This window comes from Ranitomeya variabilis, chromosome 3 (genome assembly GCF_051348905.1).
Source record: "Ranitomeya variabilis isolate aRanVar5 chromosome 3, aRanVar5.hap1, whole genome shotgun sequence".
NCBI lineage: Eukaryota > Metazoa > Chordata > Amphibia > Anura > Dendrobatidae > Ranitomeya > Ranitomeya variabilis.
In genome coordinates this window covers 407450905-407471552 of record NC_135234.1, presented here as the reverse complement: position 1 = coordinate 407471552, position 20648 = coordinate 407450905, and the positions used below count along the sequence as shown (strand labels likewise).

At 42.5% G+C, this 20648-nt stretch overlaps 1 protein-coding gene across 1 annotated transcript in view; it reads left to right on the top strand.

The window, feature by feature from the left end:
* The window catches only part of PPM1D (protein phosphatase, Mg2+/Mn2+ dependent 1D), a 38519-nt gene extending 26409 nt beyond the window's left edge, over positions 1–12110 (top strand). The window contains exons 5-6 of the mRNA XM_077296230.1: positions 2535–2771; positions 9204–12110. Of these exons, the coding sequence (XP_077152345.1) occupies positions 2535–2771; positions 9204–9713 (747 nt within the window). The 3' untranslated portion in view covers positions 9714–12110. The remainder of the gene's footprint in view (positions 1–2534; positions 2772–9203) is intronic.
* The last annotated feature ends 8538 nt before the right edge of the window (positions 12111–20648 follow it).

Below are 20648 nucleotides of genomic sequence, written 5' to 3'. Positions count from 1 at the left end.
CAGGCCCTGGGAAGCATAAATAGTGTAAAAAAAAAATTAAAAGAATTAAAATAAAAAATGATATACTCACCTCTCAGCGCTGTACGCGGCCATCCGGTCTGGTTGCTGTGCGAGCAGGACCTGTGGTGACGTCGCAGTCACATGACCGTGACGTCGCGGTCACATGACCGTGACGTCACGAAGGTCCTTCTCGGCACAGCATCTTTGGAACCGGAGCGCCGCGTGCAGTGCCGCGGAGATCGGGACGTCAGAGGGTGAGTATAACCAATTTTTATTATTTTTAACATTACTATTGATGCTGCATATGCAGCATCAATAGTATAGTAGTAATCCCGCAGCGGAAATCGCAAAACAAACCGCGATAAATCTGCAGGGATAACCGCAGCGGTTTTGCCCTGCAGATTTATCAATTCCGCTGCGGGAGAACCCGCAGAGCACGCCGCAAAGTGTGCACACAGCCTTAGAGTTCTGACTCCTACAGACCACTTGGGCTGTGTGCACAATTTGCGGATTTGCCTGTGGTATTTTCAGTGCTGATTCTGCATCTCTTGGCAGAAAACGCAGGTCAAAATCTATGCATTTTTTTATGCGGATTCTGTGCATAGTTCATGGTTTGTTTGTTTTTTACCCCTGCGTTTTCCTATACTAGAATGGGTGCAGAAACGCACAAAGAATTGACACGGTTCTTTTTTTAAACCGCTGTGAATTCCATGTGGAATTTTCCACACCTTTAGCACAGCATTTTTATTTTCCCATTGATTTTAGATTGTACTGTAAATCACTTGCGGTTCTGCAGCGTTTATGCACGGAAAAATCTCTGCGGATCTGCAGTAAATCCGCAACGTGTGCACATACCCTTAGACGCTCCTAATCAGCTTGTTACCTGCATTAAAGCCAGCTGTCTTACATAGTCACTTTTATCAAAGACTCCTGTCCACAGACTCAATTAATCAGTCAGACTCTAACCTCTACAACGTGGGCAAGACCAAAGAGCTTTATAAGGATGTCAGGGACAAGGTCATAGACCTGCACAAAGCTGGAATGGGATACAAAACCATAAATAAGACGCTGGATGAGAAGGAGACAACTGTTGGTGCAATAGTGAGAAAATGGAAGAAATACAAAATGTCAATCGGGATCTGTCTGGGGCACTATACAAAATCTCACCTCGTGGGGTATCCTCGATCATGAGGAAGTTGAGCGATCGGCCTAAAACTACACGAGGGGAACTTGCTAATGATCTCAAGGCAGCTGGGACCACAGTCACCAAAAAAAACATTGGTAACCCATTACGCCGTAAAGGTTTAAAATCCTACAGTGCTTCAGGTCCCTCTGCTCAAGAAGGCACATGTGCAGGCCCGTGTGAAGTTTGCCAATGAACACCTGGATGATTCTATTAGTGATTGGGAGAAGATGCTGTGGTCAGATGTGTCAAAAATTGAGCTCTTTAGCATTAACTCAAGTCACCGTGTTTGGAGGAAGAGAAATGTTGCCTATGACCCAAAGGACACCATCCCCACTGTCAAGCATGGAGGTGGAAAGGAAACATTGTTTTGGGGGTGTTTCTCTGCTATTAGGCACAGGACTACTTCACTACATCAATGGGAGAATAGATGGAGCCATGTACCGTAAAATCCTGAGTGACAACCTCCTTCCTTCCACCAGGACATTAAAAATGGGTCGTGGCTGGGTCTTCCAGCAAGACAATGACCAAAAACATAGCCAAGGCAGCAAAGGAGTGGCTTGAAAAGAAGCACATTAAGGTCATGGAGTGGCCTAGCCAGTCTCCAGACCTTAATCCCATAGAAAACTTATGGAGGGAGTTGAAACTCCGAGTTGCCACGCAACAACCTCAAAAACTTAATGATTTAGAGATGATCTGCAAAGAGGAGTGGACCAAAATTCCTGACATGTGCGCAAACCTCATCATCAACTACAAAAAAACGTCTGACTGCTGTGCTTGCCAACAAGGGTTTTGCCACCAAGTATTAAATCTTGTTTGCCAGAGGGATCAATTACTTATTTCTCACTGCAAAATGCAAATAAATGTATAAAATGTATACAATGTGATCTTCTGGATTTTATTTTTGGTATTCTATCTCTCAATGTTAAAATTAAACTACCCTTAAAATTATAGACTGTTGATGTCTTTGTCAGTGGGCAAACTTACAAAATCAGCACGGGATCAAATGCTTATTTCCCCCACTGTAAATATTGTTAAAAACAGCCATGCCTCACGAAATGGTTAAGGGCATAACAATTTCAAAATCTATCAAACTTCCGCAAAATAGAATTGACTGTGGCCATAAGATAAATGTGTGAGCAATATACAATTCCAGAATCGCTGAGATACATAGTCAGTAGAACTATGCCAGAGTTATTGCCATGTAAAGTGGATTTGAATAATTTTTGCCTGGTCAGGAAAAGGTGAAAATTGGCTTGAGAGGGAAGGAAGGGGTATAAACTTAGCATTTTAATGTGTGTGTGTGTGTGTCCCCCACACCTGTTTTCTAAATATTACTTTTGGATTTCAGGGAGAGTGCAGACAGTCTTTTGCAAAAATGCTCGTGAGTCGTGCACTTACCCAATGGAGACATCGTATGCTACGAGCAGACAACACTAGTGCCATTGTCATTTGTATCTCCCCACAATCGGAAAAGCAAAGATGTTGTGCTGAAGAGCTAGTGATTAACTTATCTGACAGTACACACTACAACAGCCAGGACACGCACCTCATGTCAACATCGCCATGTTCCACCCCACCAATCAAGGTAAAATCCGTAAAGATCAATTTTTCAACTTGAAGGAAAAAAAAAACAGCTTTTTCTTACAGACTAAAATATTTTTGGCATGTGTTTTATCCTTTAGATTTTATACTTCAATTTTAATAGCCAATTTTTTTTTTTTTTTACATCGATTCGACTTAGGATTTTAATTATTATGGATTTTTACTTATTTAAGATTTGCGATGTGTTTTAAAGGGGGTTGTTCAGGATTGAATATAAAATACTACTTTTAGTAATGTATCACTGTTTTAAAAATTAGCAAATCATAAATGGGGAAGTAATTGTTGAAAAATTAAAATGACTGCTGTGAGGCTATGTTTACACAACCGTATCTTTCAGCCTATTCTGCCCGTGAGAAGAAAAAAAAAGTATCTCATTATAAATCCAGACAGCTTATCTTGCCATACATGAAGAGTGGGCAGAGCGTCTACTGCACATGCTCAGTCACCTGGCTAAACATTCTATGATCGCTTTGTCAGTATAACAATCGGGCAGTCATATTAATTCTGTAGCAAATTGCAATTGCTTTGTGTAGGAGGTAAAGTATATATGAATTTAGTTATGACATTTAACTTGTTCTATTCCTGAAGAACCCCTTTAATCTTGCGTGTATTCCATTAATCTGTTGCTCATGCTGTGAATGTACAGTGGTATTTAATGATTTTAAATGGTGTTCGGTTTGCTTGCTTTACTGATTTTGCTCCCTCCAATCATAATGAAACATCACATGAGGATGACAGCCATTGTGCGCAGGGGTGATATTCCATCTACAGTGATAAGTGCAGTGGGGCAGATCACCGGCTGCAGAATGTCACATGCCATGTATGACTTATGGATATCAAAGCTTTATAGTGGTGGAACCAGATCTGTGTTAGAGAATCTGTCACCAGATTTTTACCACTTAATCTGAGAGCTGCATAATGTTGAAAAAGAGATCCTGAATCCAATGATATGTCACTTACTGACTGCTTGCTGTAAGTTTACTAAAATCAGATTTAAGCAGGAGATTATCACTTCGAGGACTAGTAAGCCTGTTGCCATGTAGTCCTCCCTATTCATGAGCTCTGTATAGCCTCACCACTGATTTGTAGCTTTCTGAGAACTGGTAGATCTGCAGCCAATTACCGTAATACAAGGATTTCTAAAAAGTACTGCAAGCTGCTCAGTAAGTGGCACATTGCTGGAATCAGGCCTGTCACTGTATTATGTTACACTCAGATTAAGTAGCAAAAACCTTGTGACAGATTCCCTTTCACGTTAGGATGTGCAGTTTTTAAGCCAAATATATACTTTTAAACACACATTTTTAATTTCAGGATGGTCATAGAACGGGAGTTTGTTACTCAAATTTCTCTAAATTCACTCCAGTAGACATATTTTGAATTTATATTCTCCCTACATAAACACTATTGCTAGTTGTGTTTCTTTTTTTTTATTTTTTTAATGAAACTTAAAATCCATAGTATATTTTTTTTTTTCTAGAAACTACTGCAGATTTGTTGTAATATTTAACAAACTAATCACAAACAGGGATATTTGGCTTTCGGGTAAAATTTCAGGATGATTCTAAAAGCACTCTAATCCTTTTCATGTGAACTTACTGTGACCATCTCTGAACACTTGGACATGTGTACTCAAAAGTTTAATGTTTCATTACTTTTTTTGAACAACTTGCTGTTCTCTAACAAGTAGTGAATTTCACAACAGGTTTGCTCCATGAATCTGCCAATAAATTTCAGGCTTCAATTAAAACTTGTATTTAAAGGGGCTGTCGGATCCAAATCGATAAGTCTGTAGTCACTGTGACTACAGACTTATGAATCCCCCCCCAGTACACAGCGTGCTGCAGGAATTCACTGGTTTCTGACCCAAGGCCGGTGTGTATGTTTGCGTCATACATAGTCTAGGCCAGGGTCCGTCTAGTGGTTGTGGCCTCGCTCGATACACTTGCACGGCCTCGTTTACCTTTTAGTGATTTGGCCATCCAGTGGGCCTGGCCAACTAGAGGGTGCCTCCTTGCTCCATACAGGTGTATGGACTGGAGGCTGCACCCACTGCCTCAGAGGAGAATGTATAATGCATTAATATTCTTTGATCCGACGCAGAAACTGGTGAATCCCTGCAGCGCCAAATGCATGTGCTGGGGGAGGGACTTAAAGTCAGCAGTCACAGAGTGACTGCAGACTCATCAATTTGGACTGGACAAACCCTTTAAACAGTCACCCTCATCAGGCTATTCACGTTTTGACATCATGAGACCAAGACGACACCTTAAAATTAATCAACAGTACCTCACCGTAGTGAAGATTCCAGCAGGATTTTCTCAGATTCAAGTGGCCACTGAGCTTAGAGTGTCATCAGCAGGTTGCAACACATACAGAGCCAGTCTGGAAGAGTCACAGAAAGGTAGAGAGGTGGACATCCTTTGGCCACCCTGATGCCTGCTGCATTGTGAACAATGCCCTTTGGAACAGGATGATGGGTGCCTCTCAACTCCTTTAAATGTGCCTGGAGTTGTGTGGCATTCAAGTGTCATGTCGGACCTTTCAAAACCATTTACATCACCGTGATTTGCGTGCTAGACGACCTGCAAGGGTACCTGACCACACCACCTGGCACAGGTGTAATCTTGCATAGGCCAGGAAGCACCTACAATGGACAGGAGACCAGTGGGCCTCAGTGCTATTCGTTGAAAGTCGATTCACTTTGAGCAAAGATAATGGCCACCAACGATGTTGGAGATGTCCAGGAGAGCGCTATGCATCATCCACTGTTGTCACCAGATGTGTTGTCACCAGATGAACCTTTGCTGTTAGTGTGGGCAAGTGGTTAGTCAATACAGAGCTGGCCTACACTTTGGGAATGGTACAGTGACAAGCCCCTACTAGTTGAATAACATTAATCCAGTCATTGTGCCTCTGCTTGAACAAAACAGGCCTAATTTTATCTTCATGATTGACTGCTGCAGCTAATCGAGGTCACATCTTTGGGGATTAGCTGCTGGAGTACTTCAAATGGTGTGGCCTGCACTTTCTCCAGATCTGAATCTCATTGGAATCCCATGGGATCAGCTAAAGGTACCGTCACACTGAGCAACTTTCCAACGAGAACGACAGCGATCCGTGACGTTGCAGCGTCCTGGATAGCGTTCTCGTTGTGTTTGACACGCAGCAGTGATCTGGATCCCGCTGTGATATCGTTGGTCGGAGCTAGAAGTCCAGAACTTTATTTAGTCGCTGGATCACCCGCTGTCATCGCTGGATCGGTGTGTGTGTGTGTGACACCGATCCAGCGATGTGTTCGCTTGTAACCAGGGTAAACATCGGGTTACTAAGCGCAGGGCCGCGCTTAGTAACCCGATGTTTACCCTGGTTACCATTGTAAATGTAAAAAAAAAAAAAAAAAAAAAAAAAACTACATACTTACATTCCGGTGTCTGTCGCGTCCCTCGCCGTCAGCTTCACGCACTGACTGTGAGCGCCGGCCGTAAAGTAAAAGCAGAGCACAGCGGTGACTGTTATGAACTGGTGGTTTAGGAGCAACATGGGACAAGCTCTGGAGGAGATGGTAGCTGTACTAACTGCAGTTCCTGAGCTTATCACCACACTAGAAGTAGCCGTGGGATGTTCCTGTCACTCCCTAGACACCTCGTCACAGCCGGAGGACTAAGTACCCCTAAAGATGGAAACAGGAAAGCTATCTTGCCTCAGAGAAAATCCCCAAAGGAAAGGCAGCCCCCCACAAATATTGACTGTGAGTGGAGAGGGAAATGACATACGCAGAATGAAATCAGAATGTAGCAAAGGAGGCCAATCTAGCTAGATAGATAGAACAGGACAGAATGCTGTGCGGTCAGTATTAAAAACTAAAAAATCCACCACAGAGTTTACAAAAATCTCCACACCTGACTAAAGGTGCGGAGGGTAAATCTGCTTCCCAGAGCTTCCAGCTTAACTGAATAAATCCATACTGACAAGCTGGACTAGAAAAAACATAGAAAGAGCTGAACGATTAAGTCCACAATATGTGGACAGCAAAAGAACAAGCAAGGACTTATCTTTGCTGAACTGGTCAGAATATCAAGGAAATCCAAGCAGAGATGTGAATCCAACCAGGAACCATTGACAACTGGCCCAGGCTGAAGGATAGAGCCAGGATAAATAGCCGAGCCAGAAAGACGATCAGTGGAAGCAGCTGCTGACTGCTAAATCCAAGGAGCAGCAGTTCCACTCAAAACCACCGGAGGGAGCCCAAGAGCAGAACTCACAAAAGTGCCACTTACAACCACCGGAGGGAGCCCAAGAGCGGAATTCACAACAGGTGACGTCACCGCTGTGCTGTGCTTTACGGCCGGCACTGACAGTCAGTGCGGGAAGCTGACGGCGAGGGACGCGACAGACACCGGAATGTAAGTATGTAGTGGGGTTTTTTTTACTTTTACAATGGTAACCAGGGTAAACATCGGGTTACTAAGCGCGACCCTGCGCTTAGTAACCCGATGTTTACCCGGGGACTAAGGCATCTTTGGCTGCTGGAGAGCTGTCTGTGTGACAGCTCTCCAGCGACCACACAACGACTTACCAACGATCACGGCCAGGTCGTATCGCTGGTCGTGATCATTGGTAAATCGTTTAGTGTAATGGTACCTTAAGTCATTGTGTAGAGGCTCGTAACTCTGTACTCCAGAACCTCAATGACCTGAGGGCTGCCCTTCAAGAAGAGTGGGATACCATGCCTTAGCAGACAATAATTCACAACTTGTGAACACCATGAGACATTGTTTTCAAGCTGCAATCGCTGCTGAAGGCCACATGACAAGCTGTTGTGACATTTTTTTCTTCAATAAATAGTTTGAGATGAGGAAATCATTACATGCTTCTACTTAAATGCCTTACTTTCATGATAAAAAGTTCACTCTACAGTAATATTTTACGTTTTCCATTAATTTCACCCGAAAGCCAAATATCCCTTTTTATGAGCAGTGTACATATCATGCCCTATGTGTTGCAGATTTCCGCTTTACTGCATGTTATACATGTAGATTTTGGTGACTTTCAAATTGGAAACAATAAAGTGGTATAGAGCACTGTGTGTTTCAGATTACCATTAGTATTATCTACCCAACATATTATAAGGTTTGCCTATATAGAAAATGTCTGATTTATGTATAAAATTTTTTTTTTTTCCCACAGTACTGTATTTTTTTGGGCTATAAGACGCACTTTTCCCTTAAAAAATGGGGGGTGCGTCTTATAATCTGGATGTACCGGCTTGGGCAGGAGAGTGGCAGCAGGTCACAGAGGCAGGAAAGGTCTGCTAAAGAAAAATTAATATTCACTACATTCCACACCCATGGGAGTGGAATGCAGTGAATATTCATTTCTCAAGTCGCAGCACATGTGACCGCCTGCAGCTGCAGGAAGGCTCGGCCGACACATTGCTCGGTATTGGGGTATGTGCACACGTTGCGGATTTGGCCCTGCTGATCCGCAGCAGTTTTCCATGCGTTGTATAGTACCATGTAAACCTATGGAAAACCAAATCTGCGGACAATTCCATGCAGAAACGCTGCAGTTTATTTTCCACAACATGTCAATTCTTTGTGTGGATGCTGCAGCGTTTTACACCTATTCCATTATAGGAATCCGCAAGTGTAAACACACATGCAAAATCGGCAGGTAATTTTACCTGCAGATTCTGGAGAATCCACGCAAAAAAATCCACAATGGAATCTGCAACGTGTGGACATACCCTTAAAGAGCAATGAATCCTCACTACTCTCCATGCATACTGTACTGGCATGCAGAGCCGAGAGTATTCCGGCAGCTGCCCTTTGGCTTGCAAGCAGCACATGACCTGGAGTCTAGAATAATTTTATGTTTTGTACTGAATTTTAGATACTGCTGCTTATGATCATATAATAATCGTACATTTATATACTGCAATATATTAGTATTGCATTATAATAATGAATAAGAAGGTCTCTTACAGCCCACGTACAGCCTGGGCTTCACCTAAGGATAAAGAGTTGCCCGATCTGCTATAACAATTGATTCCCTGTGATTCTTTCGTACTAAGCCAATGGGGGCTAATATCCACACACCCCAGCAATCACACTATTTAAATGCTGCGATCAGAGACTATACAACAGTACTTGGTTTCCTTTTGTTTAGTCACATTGTGTTAGTATATGTTAGGGATATACCACAGTAATGTTTTATTGACCCTGTTGTGAACTTTTATTTTTTTGTAGACTTATCACCTTTTACAACCAATGTGTCTTTTATTTTCTGTTGGAGTATTAAAAGTAATGTCATGTGAAAAACCGTAAAATAAGAGGTTTTTAACTATTTTTGGCTGCACGTTTCTATAAAGAGTAGTGAATTGAACACTCTTCTAATATTTTATTTGTTTTAGATACTGGATGAAGATCCATGGTGGAGACTTTCTGTTTCTGAGACTCTTCCACCTCTTATCCGCTGCAATGCCTTCTCTGATAGCAAGTGGGGCTCTGAGTCAGGGAAATCCAAAGCCTTCTGCCCCCATTCCCTAGGAGACTTGGGAACAGCTGAAGAAACTGGCAGTCATTTGCAATGGGACAGTAGCTCTTCAAGCCTCTCTCCTACCTGTCTTTTTCCTGAAAGCTCAAATGTTGGTGCAAAAGGTTCGAAAACCCGAGGTGGTAATCCAAAAACTGACATGGAAAAATTGGCATTAAAACGAACATTGGAAGAATCAAACAGTGGGCCTGCTTTGAAAAAACCAAGGAGGACCTTTACCAGAAGTGGGGGCGTACCCGAGATCCCATCTACTACCCCAAACAGGAGAAGTACGGACAGGGTAATAATGAGACGCAGTCTGAGAGGGCAGAAGAAACTTGGACATCCTTTATTACATCAGCCGCGCAAAAGTATATGTGTGTGTTAAATGCTTTCCTGTCTTGTCGGGGTTTTATGGTAACCATTGACTCCTATGTAACTTGGAGGGTTTTTATGTAACTCACCTTGCCGTCAACAAGCACTTCACATTCAAGACTTGATTCAGTGATTTAATTCTGCACACACAATATGACATACTAGTCTACTTCCAGCGGCAGGCTTATGGTCCTCCAAACCGGTAGATGCTAGGTGCTATTAATAACGTGTTACTTCTATTTTACTTAATATTTTTATATATTTAAGTATGCCAGTTTAGGATCACTTGCCTAATTTGGTTAACTATAATTTTGATGTATATAAATGAATGTGATTATCTTATTGTATAAATTAATTTTATATCCATTTCTTAAAGTCAGCCATCATAGTATATTGGGAATAGTAATCTATTATTGAAATGTTGCTTTTAATTTGATATTGTCTGCTCATTGCTAAATGTTTCATATTAATACATAATGTAGCACCAATTTGTCTATAGTATGGAAATGGCTAGTGCCAATAAGGTTTTTTGTGCGAGCCATTTGTGAAAGGTATGATTTTATTCAGTTTATGATCTACATTGGGCATTGATTCTCTCCTGAAGAGCTGCTACCTAAATAAGTCAAACATCCAAGAAATAAAGGAGTACAGAAGAACTGTGATACCTTTTGGGAGTGATTACGTCAAATAATTTAGATTGGTTAACCACTCCTAAATTATCCTTGTTCCTCTGAAGCCTGGCCCTCTGTGGATGTTGGTATATTATGTGTTGGAGCTTGCTAACCTTCAACTACCCTACGCCCAACAAAACGCTTAAAATTAAGGGGTTTATTTTCTGCATATGTACCGGAAATCCTCCAGGACAAGAACAGGCACCGAAGAAGAATTCCGTGTACTACACCATGATGAAGTATGATATAAGGTTGCATATGGTGGGAGATTTTCACACCATGTATGTCACCATATTCACCAAATATGGCAATTATCCTAATTATTTAATACACCAGGAATTTCAACGCCAATCCCAGTATTGGTGTGTTTGTTTGTTTTTTTTCTTTCTCCACCTGCACACAGTTTCATTGATCCACACACGATATTTTAAAAATGGATCCATCTCGCTATGGTTCGGACCATGTTCTAGACTAATTCTCACCTATTTTGCGGACTCTATCAAAAAAAGTCTATGGGAATCTGTTTAAAACAGATGAAATAAAGCATTTATATTCCACTTTTTCTATTTATTTTTAACTGATCCATTGCTGAGAATCAATGAATAAAAAGTTTCTGTTTTGATGGAAAAAAAAAAAATGCAGCTAGGAGAAAGTCATCCTCTCTTGGATGGTGACACTGATGTGTGTTAATGTAGGCTTAGGATGGATTCTCTGGCTGCAGCTTCTGTTTTTGGCACTGTCCTATTGTTCTGAATGGAACTTACAGAAATCCATGCATTTGCCACGGAAACAATCCATTGAGATGAATGCAGCAAAACCTGTCACATGTGAATTTACAACTATAGTAAACCCACAACTCGAAAAGGGGTTGTTCAGGATTTGAAAGAAATAAAAAAAAGACCGTTTTCTTCCAAAAACAGCACTACACTTAACCACAAGTTTTAGGTGGTATTGCAGCTCAATCCTATTCTTTTTAAAAGAAACATGTCTGATGAATCATGCTGAATGGACTACAGGCAACACAACTTGCAGTCTGGTACATTACTCTGTAGAACAGTGTTACAGATAAAATATACTTTGCTCTGGCTGGAAGCCAGACTAGGCTGACCCTACTGCAGGCCGACTCTTCCCAGTGACACTGCAGATCATTGACATGCTTCACTTGCTAAGGAGACACTTGTCTATCGTTTCTAATAGTACTGGCGGAAGCCGGCCAGGGCCGAGAGGACTAGTGTAATCTCTGATTGTATTTTTGTGTGAAACCAAATTGCCATAATGATGCGGTTCTCAGTTTATAGGTTTGTATAAGACAGAAACACAATCAACTGTAAAACAGTTATTCTTCCAGCCGCTCTGGCTACTAAGTTTACCAGGAGCAGTTCACCACTTATGCATCACTATCAGAACTGATTTCATATAGGAAGCACCTGGAATTCATTACACAATTGTGTATTTCATACAAGTTTGTGTACTTTACCTTTTAACTATCTTTTTATGCAGCTATATGAATAGTTTGTTCTATTTGTTGCCACTGGTTGGTAGACTTTTTGGTACATGTTAAACATTTAAATTGTGATTATTTTAAATGTCATTTTGAGTTTTTAAACACCTTTAAAAACTGAGTTGTATATACTTTCTTCAAGACAACCATGAATTTAAGTTATTTAACACTGCAGGAATGGGCGATGACACGTATACAAAGATTTGTACAAAATCTCAAATAAAATCACTGAACCAGTTCTGCTCTCATTGTACCCATTTTGTTTTATTAGCTTTTTCTAAATTTTCCCAAAATTGTTACTTGTAAAAGTGAAAGATATTGGCAAGCAGTCTAACTGGAAGGTAGAAATCAGGTGTCTGAGTCATGGTCAGTGTTCCGTCTATGATGCACAAATTAGCTGCTGGTCTCCAACAACCTCATACAGTGGCTTGTAAAAGTTTGGGCGCCCTTGGTCAAAATTACGGCTATTGTAAACCATTAAGAAAATTGAAGATAAAATCATCTCTAAAAGGGGCTAAAGTTAAAGGTGACACGTTTCCTTTGTATTTTAGGCAAAAGGTCATATCTTTAATTTTAAAAATTATAAAAAGGAAAATGGGATGATGCAAAAGTTTGAGCACCCTGCATGGTTAGTACCCTAGTAGCACCCTATTTTACAAGTACCACAGTTTGTAAATGCTTTTTGTTGCCAGTCAAGAGTCCAGTTTCAGTTCTTGTTTTGAGGGATTTTCATCCATTCTTCATTGGAAATTTTTTTTAGCTCTGTGAGATTCCTGGGTCGTCTTGCATGCACTGCTATTTTGAGGTCTAGACAAAGATCTTCAATGATGTTCAGATCAGGGGACTGTGAGAGCCATTTTAAAATCTTCAGCTTGTGCCGTTTAAGGTAGTCTATTTCATTATCCGTTTGTAGAAGCCATCTTCTTTCAACCTTTTTATTTATTTTTTTTTCATAGATGGTGTCATATTTGCAACAAGAATTTGTTGAAATTTTAATTGAATCCATTCTTCCCCCACCCGTGAAATGTTTCTCGCGCCATTGTCTGCAACGCAGCCCCAAAGCACCATTGATCCACCTCCATGTTTAATGGTTGGCAAGATGTTCTTTTACTGAAATTGACCATTTGGCTAAAGAGTTCGAATTTAACCTCATCGGTCCATGTTGTAGCTGTTTGTGTTCTGACTAGTGATGAGCGAATATACTTGTTACTCGAGATTTCCCGGGCACACTCGGGTGTCCTCCGAGTATTTTTTTTAGTGCTCGGAGATTGTTTTTATTGCCGCAGCTGAATGATTTACATCTGTTAGTCAGAATAAGTACATGTGGGGTTTCCCTAGCAACCAGGCAACCCCCATGTACTTATGCTGGATAACAGATGTAAATCATTCAGCTGCGGCAAGAAAAACGAAATTTCCGATCACTAAAAAATACTCTGAGGACACCCGAGCGTGCTAGGGAAATCTCTAGTAACGAGTATATTCGCTCGTCACTAGTTCTGACCCAATGTCAGACATGCCAGATCACTAGTGAAGCCAAATTGTGGAATTACGCCCTCCATTGACAAGCACGCTTGGAGAAAAAGGAAGATGCACACGTGCTGTGAGCAAAGTAACTTTTATCTGATGTAATGCAGCAAGAGGCAGTATTTTATACCATTTACAACAAATGTAATTCATGTAGCCCTCCCCCTGTTACCCCGTGTCATGCTGACCTTTATTTCTCACATACCCAGAACATGCTGACTATTGAAAACATAAGAAGTATACAGTCCTGGAAGAGGAGACTAACAGACCACAGTGTCATAAGAATACATTCTAGCAATTAAAGGCAAAACATTAACAATTCTATATCATCCACAAGACGTGTTTACAAAAATGCATCAGGCTTGTTTAGATGTTCTTTTGCATACTTTTAATGCTGATTTTTATGTTGAGGACAGAGGAGAGGTTTCTTCTGATGACTCTTCCATGAAGACTATATTTGTGCAGGTGTCTCTGAACAGTAGAATAATGTACCACAACTACAAAGTCTGCTACATTTTTCTGAAGGTCTTTTGCAGTCAAGTGGGGTTTCAGACTTGCCTCTCCAGCAATCCTAGAGCAGCTTTCTCTGAAACTTTGCTTGGTCTTCCAGACCTTATTGGCAATCACTGTTCTTGTTAACTGCCATTTCTTAATTACATTTCAAACTGAGAAAAGGGCAACTTGAAAACATTTTGCCATCTTATAACGTTCTGCTTTGTGGTCCTCTGCCATTTCCATAGTGCTAGGCAGCTGCTTAGAAGAACCCATTCCTGTTTTTTTTTTTTTAGCACAAGGTTATGGGAGGCTGTTTTTATAAAGCTGAGAAATTTGTATCACCTGGCCTTTCCTAAGGATAACCGTTAAGAAGCTAATCCCTAACAGGCTAATTAAGGTCTGAAACCTTGGTCACAGTAATCTGAACACACATATCTCCAAAGGTTCCCAAACTTTTGCATCGGCCTATTTTCCCTTTTGTACTGTATTTTTTGGACCATAAGATGCACTTTTTTCCCAAAATTTTTTTTGGGGAAAATGGTGCGCCTTATGGTTGCAATATACTTGCAAATCCCGGTGGCGGATGTCCGGATGCGGCTGTAGCTGTGGTGTCGGAGCTCTGAACTGCGTGGGGGGGCTCCTCCGGCATTTCATCAAAGCCCAGAGTATGAAAAAAACATAACCTAAGCTTTTTTTTATTTTAGTAATTTTATTAAATAATAAAAGGGTATCAAGCTACAGAATAGCAATAGCTGTTTTATTTTCACTTATATAGCGCAATTAAAGGGAACTGGTTAGCAGGATTATGCTCATAAACTTAGTGTCAGGTTGGCGCAGTTATACTAATTAAAATGTTAAAATGACTTGGTTGATGAAATACGTGGTTTTTCAGTTTTGAGTCAGAGACTTTCGTGCTTCGGGGTGGGGTCTTCATGTCATGCTCTGCTTATGTATTCATACTTATCCCTCAGTGACCTGCCCCCTATTTTACATACTGATTACCGGTATATGTATTGGGAAGAAAAAAAAAAAACCCACCACCAGCAGGCCTGCGCTGCAGCATGATCGCACGTATAATGTGCATTAACCCCTTAACGACCTTTGACGCATACGCTGCGTCATGAAAGTCTGTGCCAAAACGACCTATGACGCAGCGTATGCGTCATGGAATGATCGCGTCCCTGCAGATCGGGTGAAGGGGTTAACTCCTATTTTACCCGATCTGCAGGGAGAGGGGGAGTGGTGCTTCAGCCCAGGGGGGGTGGCTTCACCCCCCCGTGGCTACGATCGCTCTGATTGGCTGTTGAAAGTGAAACTGCCAATCAGAGCGATTTGTAATATTTCACCTAAAAAACTGGTGAAATATTACAATCCAGCCATGGCCGATGCTGCAATAACATCGGCCATGGCTGGAAATACTAAAGTGCCCCCCCCCCCACACCCACCGATCGCCCCCCCAGTGCTCCGTTAGTCCTCCGGTCCCCTCCGTCCGCCTGCCGGCTCCCCCGTCCTGCTGTCCGCTCCCTCCTTGCTCAGATCCCCCCCCCCCCTGTGCTCCGATCACCCCCCCCGTGCTCCGATCCACCCCCCCACCACCCCTTCATACTTACCGATCCTCCCGGTGTCCGGCCGTCTCCTCCCTGGGCGCCGCCATCTTGGAAAATGGCGGGCGCATGCTCAGTGCGCCCGCCGAATCTGCCAGTCGGCAGATTCCTTGCAGGTACATTTTGATCGCTGTGGTAGGTTCTATCACAGCGATCAAAATAAAAAAAAAATAAATAACCCCCCCCCCCTTTATCACCCCCATAGGGACAATAATAAAATAAAGAATTTTTTTTTTTTTTTTTCCCACTAGGGTTAGGGTTAGAACTAGGGTTAGAACTAGGGGTAGGGTTAGGGTTACGGGTAGGGTTAGGGTTATGGCATGTGCACACAGAGCGGATCGGCCGCGGATCCGCAGCGGATCGGCCGCGGATCCGCAGCGGATCGGCCGCGGATCGGCAGCGGATCGGCAGCGGATCGGCAGCGGATCGGCCGCGGATCGGCAGCGGATCGGCCGCGGATCGGCAGCGGATCCGCAGCGGATCGGCCGCGGATCCGCAGCGGATTGGCAGCGGATTGGCCGCGGATCCGCAGCGGATTGGCCGCTGCGAATTTGAAGCAGTTTTCCATCAGGTTTACAGTACCATGTACACCTAAGGAAAACCAAATCCGCTGTGCCCATGGTGCGGAAAATTCCGTGCAGAAACGCTGCGTTGTATTTTCCGCAGCATGTCAATTCTTTGTGCGGATTCCGCAGCGTTTTACACCTGTTCCTCAATAGGAATCCGCAGGTGAAATCCGCACAAAAAAACACTGGAAATCTGCTGTAAATCCGCAGGTAAAACGCAGTGCCTTTTACCTGCAGATTTTTCAAAAATCGTGCGGAAAAATCTCACACGAATCCGCAACGTGGGCACATAGCCTTAGGGTTAGGGTTGGAATTAGAGTTAGGGTTGGAATTAGGGCTAGGGTTTGAAATAGGGTTAAGATTAGGCTTGTGGTTAGGGTTACGGATAGGGTTAGGGGTGTGTTGGGGTTACAGTTGTGGTTAGGGTTGGGATTAGGGTTACGGTTGGGATTAGGGTTAGAATTAGGGTTACGGGTCTGTTGCGGTTAGGGTTGTGGTTAGGGGTGTGTTGGGGTTAGGGTTGTGATTAGGGTTATGGCTACAGTTGGGATTAGGATTAGGGGTGTGTTGGGGTTAGTGTTGAAGTTAGAATTGAGGGGTTTCCACTGTTTAGGCACATCAGGGGTCTCCAAACGCAACATGGCGCCACCATTGATTCCAGCCAATCTTGCGTTCAAAAAGTCAAATGGTGCTCCCGCCCTTCCAAGCCCCGACGTGCGCCCAAACAGTGGTTTACCCCCACATTTGGGGTATCAGCGTACTCAGGACAAACTGGGCAACAACTGTTGGGGTCCAATTTCTCCTGTTACCCTTGCAAAAATAAAAAATTACTTGCTAAAACATAATTTTTGAGGAAAGAACAATTATTTTTTATTTTCACGGCTCTGCGTTATAAACTTCTGTGAAGCACTTGGGGGTTGAAAGTGCTCACCACACATCTAGATAAGTTCCTTCGGGGGTCTAGTTTCCAAAATAGGGTCACTTGTGGGGTGTTTCTACTGTTTAGGCACATCAGGGGCTCTGCAAATGCAATGTGACGCCCGCAGACCATTCCATCAAAGTCTGCATTTCAAATGTCACTACTTCCCTTCCGAGCCCTGACGTGCGCCCAAACAGTGGTTTACCCCCACATATGGGGTATCCGCGTACTCACAACAAACTGGGCAACAAATATTGGGGTCCAAATTCTCCTGTTACCCTTGTGAAAATAAAAAATTGCTTGCTAAAACATCTTTTTTGAGGAAAGAAAAATGATTTTTTATTTTCACGGCTCTGCGTTGTAAACTCCTGTGAAGCACTTGGGGGTTGAACGTGCTCACCACACATCTAGATAAGTTCCTTGGGGGGTCTAGTTTCCAAAATGGGGTCACTTGTGGGGGGTTTCTACTGTTTAGGCATAGCAGGGGCTCTGCAAACGTAACATGATGCCCGCAGACCATTCCATCAAAGTCTGCATTCCAAAACGTCACTACTTCCCTTCCGAGCCCCGGCATGTGCCCAAACAGTGGTTTACCCCCACATATGGGGTATCAGCGTACTCAGGAGAAACTGGACAACAACTTTTGGGGTCCAATTTCTCCTGTTACTCTTGCAAAAATAAAAAATTCTGGGCTAAAAAAATATTTTTGAGGAAAGGAAACACATTTATTATTTTCACGGCTCTGCATTATAAACTTCTGTGAAGCACTTGGGGGTTCAAAGTGCTCACCACACATCTAGATAAGTTCCCTTGGGGGTCTAGTTTCCAAAATGGAGTCACTTGTGGGGAGTTCCTACTGTTTAGGCACATCAGGGGCTCTGCAAACGCAACATGATGCCCGCAGAGCATTCCATCAAAGTCTGCATTTCAAAACGTCACTACTTCCCTTCCGAACCCCGACGTGTGCCAAAACAGTGGTTTACCCCCACATATGGGGTATCAGCGTACTCAGGAGAAACTGGACAACAACTTTTGGGGTCCAATTTCTCCTGTTACTCTTGCAAAAATAAAAAAATTCTGGGCTAAAAAAATATTTTTGAGGAAAGGAAACACATTTTTTTATTTTCACGGCTCTGCGTTATAAACTTCTGTGAAGCACTTGGGGGTTCAAAGTGCTCACCAGACATCTAGATTAGTTCCTTGGGAGGTCTAGTTTCCAAAATGGGGTCACTTGTGCGGGAGCTCCAATGTTTAGGCACACAGGGGCTCTCCAAACGCGACATGGTGTCCGCTAATGATTGGAGCTAATTTTCCATTCAAAAAGCCAAATGGCGTGCCTTCCCTTCCGAGCCCTGCCGTGCGCCCAAACAGTGGTTTACCCCCACATATGGGGTATCATCGTACTCAGGACAAACTGGACAACAACATTTGGGATCCAATTTCTCCTATTACCCTTGGGAAAATAAAAAATTCTGGGCTAAAAATCATTTTTGAGGAAAGAAAAATTATTTTTTTATTTTCACGGCTCTGCGTTATAAACTTCTGTGAAGCACCTGGAGGTTATAAGTGCTCACTATGCATCTAGATAAGTTCCTTGGGGGGTCTAGTTTCCAAAATGGGGTCACTTGTAGGGGAGCTCCAATGTTTAGGCACACAGGGGCTCTCCAAACGCGACATGGTGTCCGCTAACGATTGGAGCTAATTTTCCATTCAAAAAGTCAAATGGCACGCTTCCCTTTCTGAGCCTTGCCGTGCACCCAAACAGTGGTTTACCCCCACATATGAGGTATCGGCATACTCAGGAGAAATTGCCCAACAAATTTTAGGATCCATTTTATCCTGTTGCCCATGTGAAAATGAAAGAATTGAGGCTAAAAGAAATTTTGTGTGAAAAAAAAGTACTTTTTCATTTTTGCGGATCAATTTGTGAAGCACCTGGGGGTTTAAAGTGCTCACTATGCCTCTAGATGAGTTCCTTGGGGGGTCTAGTTTCCAAAATGGGGTCACTTGTGGAGGAGCTCCAATGTTTAGGCACACAGGGGCTTTCCAAACGCGACATGGTGTCCGCTAACGATGGAGATAATTTTTCATTCAAAAAGTCAAATGGCGCTCCTTCCCTTCCGAGCCTTACCATGTGCCCAAACAGTGGTTTACCCCCACATGTGAGGTATTGGTGTACTCAGGAGAAATTGCCCAACAAAATTTAGGATCCATTTTATCCTGTTGCCCATGTGAAAATGAAAAAATTGAGGCTAAAATAATTTTTTTGTGAAAAAAAAGTACTTTTTCATTTTTATGGATCAATTTGTGAAGCACCTGGGGGTTTAAAGTGCTCACTATGCTTCTAGATAAGTTCCTTGGGGGGTCTAGTTTCCAAAATGGGGTCACTTGTGGGGGAGCTCCAATGTTTAGGCACACGGGGGCTCTCCAAACGAGACATGGTGTGGGCTAAAGATTGGAGCCAATTTTTCATTCAAAAAGTCAAATGGCGCTCCTTCCCTTCCGAGCCCTGCCGTGCGCCCAAACAGTGGTTTACCCCCACATATGAGGTATCAGCGTACTCAGGACAAATTGGACAACAACGTCCGTGGTCCAGTTTCTCCTTTTACCGCTGGGAAAATAAAAAAATTGTTGCTAAAAGATCATTTTTGTGACTAAAAAGTTAAATGTTCATTTTTTACTTCCATGTTGCTTCTGCTGCTGTGAAACACCTGAAGGGTTAATAAACTTCTTGAATGTGGTTTTGAGCACCTTGAGGGGTGCAGTTTTTAGAATGGTGTCACTTTTGGGTATTTTCAGCCATATAGAACCCTCAAAATGACTTCAAATGTGAGGTGGTCCCTAAAAAAAATGGTTTTGTAAATTTTGTTGTAAAAATGAGAAATCACTGGTCAAATTTTAACCCTTATAACTTCCTAGCAAAAAAAAAAAATGTTTCCAAAATTGTGCTGATGTAAAGTAGACATGTGGGAAACGTTATTTATTAACTATTTTGTGTCACATAACTCTCTGGTTTAACAGAATAAAAATTCAAAATGTGAAAATTGCGAAGTTTTCAAATTTTTTGCCAAATTTCCGTTTTTTTCACAAATAAACTCAGAAATTATCGACCTAAATTTACCACTAACATGAAGCCCAATATGTCACGAAAAAACAATCTCAGAATCGCTAGGATCCGTTGAAGCGTTCCTGAGTTATTACCTCATAAAGGGACACTGGTCAGAATTTCAAAAAACGGCAAGGTCATTAAGGCCAAAATAGGCTGGGTCATGAAGGGGTTAAATTGTTTTATTTAGGGCAGAGACACACTGCCGTATTTGTCCTGCGATAATCGCATCGCACTACACGGACTGGCCGGCACCTCCTGACCAAAGCATGACAGCATGATGGATTACTATGCAGCTGTCAAGTTCAGGTCAGGAGAGCCGACAGCCAATACAAGTTCATCCAGTACAAGTTTTACAATGTGATTCTCACACGAGAAATATGGCAGTGTGCCTCTGCCCTTAGTCATATACAATGATTTATTTTTTTCTTTCTCTCAAAATGGCGGCTGCGCAGTAGCGTCTATCAGATAGATGCTAACGCCCAGGCGCCACCATCTTGGAGACTTTTTTTTCCACCTCTAGGAAAATGGCACAGCCTGCGCAGTAGCATTTATCGGATAG